This window comes from Chiroxiphia lanceolata, chromosome 2, assembly GCF_009829145.1.
Source record: "Chiroxiphia lanceolata isolate bChiLan1 chromosome 2, bChiLan1.pri, whole genome shotgun sequence".
Lineage (NCBI taxonomy): Eukaryota > Metazoa > Chordata > Aves > Passeriformes > Pipridae > Chiroxiphia > Chiroxiphia lanceolata.
In genome coordinates this window covers 820,297-830,174 of record NC_045638.1, presented here as the reverse complement: position 1 = coordinate 830,174, position 9,878 = coordinate 820,297, and the positions used below count along the sequence as shown (strand labels likewise).

General features: G+C 54.1%; 1 protein-coding gene across 2 annotated transcripts in view; it reads right to left on the bottom strand.

The window, feature by feature from the left end:
• SON (SON DNA and RNA binding protein) overlaps positions 1 to 5,812 on the bottom strand; it is a 37,391-nt gene extending 31,579 nt beyond the window's left edge. Inside the window, exons 1-2 of one of the 2 annotated variants that reach the window (XM_032680051.1) lie at positions 5,674 to 5,812; positions 4,235 to 4,398 (exon numbers count right to left, since the gene is read on the bottom strand). In XM_032680051.1, the coding sequence (XP_032535942.1) occupies positions 4,235 to 4,398; positions 5,674 to 5,735 (226 nt within the window). In that variant the 5' untranslated portion in view covers positions 5,736 to 5,812. Of the gene's footprint in view, positions 1 to 4,234; positions 4,399 to 4,974; positions 5,128 to 5,673 lie in introns of those variants that run through there. The other variant, XM_032680050.1, reaches the window with a different exon arrangement.
• Between the last annotated feature and the right edge of the window lie 4,066 nt (positions 5,813 to 9,878).

Genomic DNA, 9,878 nt, shown 5'->3' with positions numbered 1-9,878 from the left:
CTGATCCCCCAGCGTGGGCAGCAGGGCAGGGGGGGATTGTGCCCCTCTGCCCCTCAGGGGAGACCCCCCTGCAGAGCTGCTCCAGCCCTGGGGAACAGCACAGCAAGGACATGGAGCTGCTGGAGAGAGTCCAGAGCAGGCCCCAAGAGGATCCCAGGGCTGGAGCAGCTCTGCTGGGAGGAAAGGCTGGGAGAGCTGGGATTGTTCAGCCTGGAGAGGAGAAGCTTTGGGGTGACCTGGTTGTGGCCTTGCAGGGCCTGAAGGGGCTCCAGGAAAGATGGAGAGAGACTATTTCCAAGGGCTGGAGGGACAGGACACGGGGAACAGATTTAAATTGAAAGAGAGTAGGTTTAGATTAGACATTAAAAAGAAATTTTTCCCTCTGAGGGTGGTGGGACACTGGCACAGGTTGCCCAGGGAAGTCCCCCCATCTCTGGAAGTGTTAAAGTCCAGGCTTGATGGGGCTTGGAACAACCTGGGACAGTGGAAGGTGTCCCTGCCCGTGGCCAGGAGGTTGGAACTGGATGATCTTTAAGGTCCCTTCCAACCCAAACCACTCCATGATTCCCCCCTGTCCTGTCCCTCCATCCCTTGGAAACAGTGTCTCTCCAGCTTTCTTGTCTGTTTCCTTCAGGTCCTCAAAGGACACAATCAGGTCACCCCAAAGCTTCTCTTCTCCAGGCTGAACAATCCCAGCTCTCCCAGCCTTTCCTCCCAGCAGAGCTGCTCCAGCCCTGGGATCCTCTTGGGGCCTGCTCTGGACTCTCTCCAGCAGTTCCATGTCCTTGTTCCCCAGGGCTGGAGCAGCTCTGCAGGAGGGTCTCACCTGAGGGGGCAGAGGGTTTGGATGTATCTCCACCTACACTCTGTAGGGCAGTGCCTTCCTCCAGGAGGCTGCAGATGTGCTTTTAAACTCCCCACGCTGCACATGGAAGGTAAGCACGAATTCCCATTTTCCAGACAAATGACCTCCGTGGTGCCTCACTGCACAGAACGTGCCTGGCCCACCCTCCCCTGCTGAGCTTTATCCCAGGGCTGAGCCCAGTGCTGCTGCTGGGTTGGGAATTCTGAGTGTGTTCACTGACCAGGTTCCTCACTAAGGTCTAACAACAAATTCTGGGAAACGGTATCTGCTTCCCCAGTCCCAAAGCTCTAAGGCACAGCAGGCTGGAACAGCTGCTGGCACTGGACTGCAGCTGCCAGAGCTACTGCAAACCTGCAGTCCCTGCTGGAGCATTTGCTTCCAACGGGCAGGAACAAATTCCAGTGCCTGTGGAGACCTGACCATGGCTGCAGCAACCACTGATGGGGAAGGGACAGAGGCAGACTGAGGTGCCCAGCACCTTTCAGTTCTGTACCTCATTTCCCCCTGGGTTTAGGCTGTGTTGGGTTCTTGCCCCCTCTGGGGACCCGGGGCCTTGTTTTCAGGAGAAAGGCACTTCTTTAAAGGCAACTTGCTGGGATTTCTGTGAAAGATGAGCTGTACATTGGAGCCTGTTTGCATGTTCCCTTCAGTGATTGTATTTATCAGGCCAGGGCAGCAACATGGACCCTCCCATTAGAACCTGTGATCCCAAAGCTCGTTATTCCCAGTGAACACTGCAAAATCCTTCAAGAACTGTTGGTAACTGCAATACTGTAAATGAAAGTGACTTATCATTCCAGGAAAAGGTACATTTTTATGGAATAAAATGCAGAATAAAGCTCAGCAAACAACAAGCTGAAAGGAAAAAGAGAGGCTGAGACAAATCCTTTTAAAATCCCTTACTGTAAACATCTGTAGCTCCAGCCCCTGGGAAACCAGCCCTTCCAAACTCATGGAAAAGGCAGAGAAAGCCCAAAGAAGTGTGGCTCAGGTTAAGCTTCCTGTTGTACAACCTGTGCAAAGGTAAAGGTTTCACTGGTGCTGCCTCACAGGGGGCAGGGATGTGGGAGGCACAGGGTGCTGGAATCTGCTCTGCCTAAAAACACCTCCCTGAACCCCAACTGCCTGAACATCCCAAAGAACATGCTCCTGGTACTTTGGGGAATATTAATAAAGACACAGAAGTGCAGCTTTTGTTTTCACAAAGTGCTGTGAATGCAGTGAGGAAGGAGCAGATGTGCAGCCCACAGCTGGATAACCAGGTCATCCAAGGGGTGAGCAACTGGCTCACGGGTGGGGCACAGAGGGTGACAGTGACTGGGGTGACACCAGGCTGGCACCATCACTAGTGGGGTCTGCAGGGCTCCATCCTCAACATCTCCATTAACAACCTGGACACGGGACTGGAAGGGTTCGTGGATGACGCTGAACTGGGAGGAGCTGGTGACTCCCTGGCAGGCAGGGAGGCCTCCCTGCACAGATCAGAGGGCTGGGAACCACCAACCACGGGAAGTTCAACAAGGGGAAGGGATGGATTGTGCCCCTGGGACGGGGCAATGCTGGCAGTGTGTGCTGACTGGGGAGTGAGTGTGGAAAGCAGCTGTGGGAAGGGCCCTGGGGGTGCTGGTGGGTGCCAGCTGGCCAGGAGTCAGCAGTGCCCTGGCAGCCAGGAGGGCCAACTCTGTCCTGGGGGCATCAGGCCCAGCATCACGGCTGGGCCAGGGAGGGGATTGTCCCACTCTGCTCTGCCCTGGGGCGGCCTCACCTCAATACTGGGGCAGTCTGGGGGGACACAATGGAAGGAAGTTTTAAAGCTCTTAGAGAGTGTCCAAACAAGGGACACGAGGATGGGGAAGGGTCTAGAGGGGCCCTTGAGGAGCAGCTGAGGGCACTTGGCTGGTGCAGCTGGAGCAGAGGAGCCCCAGGGCAGAGCTCAGCGGGGGCTGCAGCTCCTCCCGAGGGGCAGCTCCCACCTCTGGGAGCAGGGACAGGACCCAGGGAAGGGCTGGAGCTGGGACAGGGCAGGCTCAGGGTGGATCTCAGCACAAGGTGCTTCCCCCAGAGGGTGCTGGGCACTGACCAGGCTCCCCAGGGCAGTGGGCACGGCCCCAAGGCTGCCAGAGCTCCAGGAGGGTTTGGACAACGCTCTGAGGGACAGGGGGGAGTGTTGGGGTGTCCTGGGCAGGGTCAGGGCTTGGACTGGGTGATCCTTGGTGGGTCCATCCCAGCCCAGGATATTCCATGATTCTAAAAATGACCTTTTCTGCAAAGATAATTCATTAGGTTCAGATAATCTCTCTAGATTGAGATAATCTCTCTTGTCCAACTCCCTTTGAGATATGGACATTGGGAACATTTACCACAGGGTGAGTTTATGAACTTTCAAATTAACAGATCTCATTTATCACCATGTGACCTCACCTCGTTCTTCCACAAAAGAACAAAAAATAAAAAACACTACCAAAACCCCCAATTTCAGCCTAAAGTGCTGCCTGTACAGCATGAATTAAAACACTTGAAAATGCTCAAGGTGCACAAGCCACTGAGCATAAAAGGAAAATAAAGAGCAATTCCAAACCTCTGCCAACAGAATCTCCAAAATTATCAGTTTTCTGTCTGCCTCCTAAAAAAACACCCCTCTGGAGCTGTGTTCACCCAGCAGACTGCACCACCTGGGTGACAACTCCAAAAAATAGGAAATGCAATAATTACAGCCTTCAGCACCTCACTGACTCTCCAGAGTAAGAAATTTTACAGCAAGGACCAGTCCCATGAGAGGGGACTCTCAGATGTGACTTTTTAGCACAATAAATCCACCAATTTATTGAAGTTCTGACACTGATACATAAAAATTTCTTAACCTTTGAGAGATTGCAGTGTATCCACACTTTAAAAGTTTATTTTAAAACAAGTTGTCTGACAGTTCACCACAGATCTGAACCCTAATAAATGGCTTTTAGAAATAATCCAAAACCAATTCAAACCAGGAACTGCTTCTATCTGCACCAGATTTGTTACTAAGAACTGCTGAGAGACCTTGAAGCAGGTATAGAGAAAATAAAACAGTTTATGTAAATACGGATGAAAATCATATTTAAATACAACAACATTTTGTATGTTTCAGCATCGAAAAGAAAACCACCTTTCTCCCACATCAAGTAACTCAACTTTCACGTAACAACCACTTTAATTTTTAAATGATGCATTTCTGCAGCTGTAAATCAGAGCAGACACATAAAGCATTTCAGAAACTCGCAACAAACACCCAACCTGCCAGAGGAGCAGCTCCAAGAGGGGCTTTTCCATCTCTATCACCGGATTCTGTTTGAGGTACCACCACGACGATTTTGCCAGCGGCGGTTCCCTTACCTGGGTTGCTCTGCAGCTCCGTCCCGAGGGCTCCCGAGAGCACCTCCTCGATCTTCTGCACCATCTGATCGCCAGCACAGCTCCCGGCAGCTCCAGAGGCGTCGGAAGGCTGGGCTGGCTCTGCCGGGGCCGTGTCCCCGTTGGGCTGGGCTTCCACATTCCCACTGCCGGGAGAAACGGCAGCTCAGTACGGGCCACCTGGAGCCGCTTTTTGGTCACTCGCACACATTTATTACACCCAGCCCCTCAAAGCAGTGCTCCAGCCTCCCGGAGAAGCTCCGCTTTTGGATTAACCCTCCCTGATCCACCCCGGGCACGCTGCGACTGCACAAGGATGGCGAAAACCACGTCTAGAATGTGCCACATCCCCCGAGTTCGTACGACCTTGCAGGGCCTCCCTCCACCACACAAATACCCACATCTCGCTCTCCTCCAGCTTTTCCTCGCTCTTCCCAAGCTTTTCCCTGTTTCACGCGATAAACCCGGCGAGCTCAGCCGCAAGTGGGACAAACCGCACGGGCGGCCGAACCGCCGTGAGGGTAGCACCGGACCCGTGCGGACCCGGCTGTGCGGGTCCCCTCACAGTCCCTCCTCCTCCCCGGGCCGTGCCTCCCTCACGGCGCCCGCTCGGCCGCGGCCCCCCCGGCCCCGCCATGTTGCCGCCGACATACGGCCCTCAGGCCGCGGCCGGCCCCCCACCGCCCCGCGCCCTTCCCCGGTGCCCCCCGCCGCCCCGTTACCCGCCGTGCTGCTGCTGCTGCTCGCCCTGGATCTCCCGGAATTTGCTGACCACAAAGGACCGAAGGATCTCCTCGATATTGGTCGCCATGACACCCCCCCTTCCTTCCTGCCCGGACGCGAGGCCTCCAGCATCCCACAGTGCACCGCGCCCGCGGGCGCGCGCTGACGTCCCCGCTGTAAGCCGCCTCGCAATTGGCTGCGCTCGCCGTAAGCGCTCTCGCCATTGGGCGATGCGGAGCGGGGCCGCGGGCGGCCGCTCTAGCGCGGCGCGGGGGCCATAGAGCGGCGGCGGGTTCCGGCGGGGGGGGAAGAAGGTCTCGTGTCCCCTCAGTCGCCGCCGCCATGTTGTGGCGCTCCCGCCGCCACCCCCCCCCCCCGCGCTGCGCGCCCGCCGCCCTCGACAGAGCCGCGGCAAAGCCGCGCCGAGCGCGTCCCCGCGCCCCGCTTGAACCAGTCTAACGCACTCCCCAGCGCTCCGCGCCCGCCCCGCACAGACCCTTCCCCGCGCACACACACACGGCCCCCCCGCCGCCGCCGCTGCTCGCGGCCCCTCTCGCGCCCCGTACGGCGCGGCCGAGCCCCCGCGGCGGGCAACGAAAGGCGCCGCGGCGGCCGCCGCTCGCCGGTGCCGAGTCCCGCACACCTCCCGCCCGTCCCGTCCCGTCCCGTCCCGTCCCCTCGCGGCGGCCGCCACTCACCCGGCCTGGGCCATGGCGGGCTGAGGCGCGGCGGCGGCGGGCGCGGGCGGCAGCGATGCCATCGGTGCCCATGGAGCGGGGCCGAGCCCCGCGTGTGCTCCGGGCGGGCGGCGGCGCTCAGGGGGCCGTGCCCGCACGCGGGCGGTGCTGCCGCCGCTGCTGCTGCATCACCGCGGGGCCCTCAGCCCCGGCTCCATGCGAGAGGCGCCCGCCCGCCCGCTCCCTCCCCCTCGGCCCGGCGGTGACACGCACATGTGCTCCGGGGGCTGGCGCCGGGGCCGCGAAAATTAAAGGAACAAAGGGGGGGGAAACGGAGGGAGGGGGGGGGGAAATAAAGTGCGCCTTTTGCCCGCCTGCGAAGACGGGGCTTCTCTGGAGGTGCTGGAGCGCGGCGAAATGAGTTTGTCCGGAGAACAACCACCCCGAGGACCCCTCAGTGCTGCCTGGAAATAGTTCTTAGTTATATCTGTGTATAAACAGCCTCAGTCCTGTAAAAGTGAATAATCCTACGGGTAGAAGACTCTTCCCACACACGGTTTCTGGAGTAGGAACTTAGGGGGCTTAGTTGACCTGAAATAAATGTAAAATACCACAAAACCTGCTCTGGTGAGTGGCGTCCCTGCCCATGGTGATCACTACATGAGCTTTAAGGTCCCTTCTAACCCAAACCATCCTGATATAACTATTTCATTGCTGCTGGGGTCTTTATTTCCAACATCAGCCTCCAATAATTTTTAATAATCACTTTCAAGACCCTTTAATTGCTGCTGGGGTCTCTATTTCCAACATCAGCCTCCGATATTGTTTGATAATCACTTTCAAGGCCCTTTAAAAGCAGCATAATTCTTCCGTGTTCTGCTGTTCTGCCTTAATATTGACTTTGGAAAAATAACGGATCAGAGACCTGGATCAATTTGTTTACTTTTATGTCACACGTGGTTTATTACATTTAAAATAGAAACCGGTTTTGTTAAGAAGTCCTTTTGCCTGTTCATGCCATGCCAAAACTGATATATTTTAGATTTACTAGGAGAATATTGTAAGTAATTTTTAGTATTAATGAGCTAAAGACTGGAGGTGTTTCACTTGAACAATTTCAGACATACTTAGATTCCTCTGATGCAAATGGCCCATACATGCAAATGATCTATACAAGGAAAATCATGAAGATGGCAAAAAAAGACCAGAGAAGGATCTTAGTGTGTGCTGCATGTTTCCTTCTGACTCCTAAAAATGAACATAAGATGCTAACTCCAAAAAGTCCCTCCTCATACACATGAGGATCCACAGCCCCACAGGAAAATAACTGTTCTTGCCCTCCCATATCTGCCCGCTCAATAAACTCCCTTTATTTAAACACTTTTCAGTGTCAGGTGGTTTTCACATTAATTAAATATTTTACTTTCATCTTGTCAGGACCAATTTGTTGCTGTTAGTGTTCAATTTGTAGCATTATGGGGCTTCACTAAAAGCAGTCATCAATCCTCCTTAGAGCCTTTATTCATGTGACTGTTCCCTTTGAAACAAGAGTCTGAGGTGTGCTTAAATATGCAAAAATATTTATTAAACCTTATTTAGTAATATATGAAGAACAGGGAGGTTTTCACATTATAGCTCTTGAAAGGAGGAGAACTATGGATCAAATCTGCTTTTATTAACGGTATTGTTGCACAATCGTAACGCTAAATTGGACTAAACGTTGCCCAACACTTTTTGGGTTCATTAAGCAGAAAGTTCAGCGTCGGACAGACTAAGGAGTTGCTCCTATGCGGTATTTAAAGGGATACAGAGACAAAATCCGAGACAAAATCTATCTTCGCACAGCCCTCCCAGAGCATCACCCTCTGAGGCGACTCTGCTGACGGAGAAAATAAACCCAGCACCCTGCAGGCCCACGGGGGTTACCGGCCCGAGTCCCCCGGCCTCGGTGAGCGGTTCCTGTGGCACAGGCAGCCGGGCTGTCCCGGGGCCGGCCCGGCCCGCCCTCCCTCGCTCCTCCCCGGCGCCGCGGCGCTCGCTGGGTGCTGTAGTTCCCGGCGGGCGGGCCATGGCGCCCCGTTCCTGAGTGCCCTTGGAGCGCAGTAAGTGATACCGCCGCCACGCCGGGGCCGCGGCTCCCTCGGGGGCTGTGGGTGCCGCTGCCCTTCGCCCTCCCCGGGCCGCGCTGGGGGCGAGCGGGGCCGGCGGGGCCGGGGGAGCCCGCGCCGGGACAGGGAGGGCGGGACGGCCCGCACGGCGTGGCCATCACGGCATGGCCCTCATGGCATCCCCTCACTGCATCCCCTCACGGCATCCCCTCACGGCATCCCCTCACTGCATCCCCTCACTGCATCCCCTCACGGCATGGCCCTCATGGCATCCCCTCACTGCATCCCCTCACGGCATCCCCTCACGGCATCCCCTCACGGCGTGGCCCTCACGGTATCCCTTCACGGCATCCCCTCACTGCATCCCCTCACGGTATCCCTTCACGGCATCCCCTCACGGCATGGCCTTCATGGCATCCCCTCACGGCATCCCCTCACGGTTTGGCCCTCACGGTGTCCCCTCACGGCATGGCCCTCATGGCATCCCCTCACAGCATCTCCCTCACAGCATCTCCCTCACGGCATCCCCCTCACTGCTTCCCCTTCACTGCTTGGGTCTCATGGCATCCCCTTCACGGCATCCCCCTCACGGCTTGGCCCTCCCGGCATGGCCCTTATGGCATCCCCCTCACGGCATCCCTTTCACGGCATCCTCTCATGGCATCCCCTTCACGGCATCCCCCTCATGGCTTGGCCCTCCCGGCATGGCCCTTATGGCATGGCCCTCACGGCATCCCCTCACGGCGTCCCCTCACGGCATCCCTTCATGGCATGGCCCTCACGGCATCCCCTCACGGTGTCCCCTCACGCCATCCCCCTCAGGGCTTGGCCCTCCTGGCATGGCCCTTATGGCATCCTCATCATGTCATCCCCTCCTGGCATCCCCGCACCCATGGATCGATCAATCAATCTGTCTATCTATGTCTGTGAATAAGTCGTTATATGCAAATATATGCAGTTATATGTGTGTGTACGCACATATATATAGCTGCTGTATGTGTGTATACATACATGGGCCTGCATTAATGGCAGTGGAGGGGCGTGTGGACACGCGGTTCCTAACGCCTCATTAATCCATATATGTGTACATATATACATGAATAAGCCATTGTATGCATATACATGATGTTGTATGTAAATATATATCCATTATATGTATATATGTGTATGTTATATATACACAGGGCATGTGTCTGCACTGATGGCAGTGGAGGGTCGTGTTGAGATGTGATCCATAAATATATATATATATATGTGTCTGTGTATATATACACACACTTCATACATATGAACATATATATATGAATATATATGAATATGTATGTATTTATATATACGTATATGTGAATAAGCTATTGTATGCCTTTATGTGCCATTATATGTGTATATATATATATACACACACATATATTTAATACACATGCACACACATATATATTTATATGCATAAATTTGTATACATAAATCTATATACACAAACTATGTGTGTCTTCACCCATGATAGTGGAGGGGCATGTGGAAATGTGGTCCCTAACAGCTTAGTTTTTCCCTTTCTGCTCTGTTTGGCTTTGAAAAAGTGGTGAAATATTTGCTTCAAGTAAATACTAAACTTCGAACCCCTCCTTTTGGACTTTGACTCAGTTGGGCTCTTCTTCTGCTGTTTGCAAAGTTGGGGGCTTTACCAACTTGAACATTGGCCCTGTCTTTTGTTAAATTTTTAATTTATGCAGTAGATAATTGGGGTTAATGAGCGGAATTAATACTTACTTCACTGTTCTGTGTGTGTAACTGAAACGGTAACACAGAAAGGGCATTTCAAGGGCATTTCTCCCCCTCGCTGTGGTGGAAAACACTGAGCACTTCCAGCATCCTACGTCCTTTGAAGTGTCAAATTTAGTACTTTGGGGGTGGTTGTAAAACTTTATGATCCTATTTATTTTTAGCAGCAAAACTTGAGGGAATGTTTTGCCTCGGAAAATGCCCATTCCAGCTGTTTGGGGGATCACACCTGGAATGAGATGAGCTTTAAGGTCCTTTCCAACCCACACCAATTCCATGGTTCTGTGTGGCCGGGCGAGAGCCAGGGGTTTGTCCTAAATAAAACACGTGAGCAAAAGG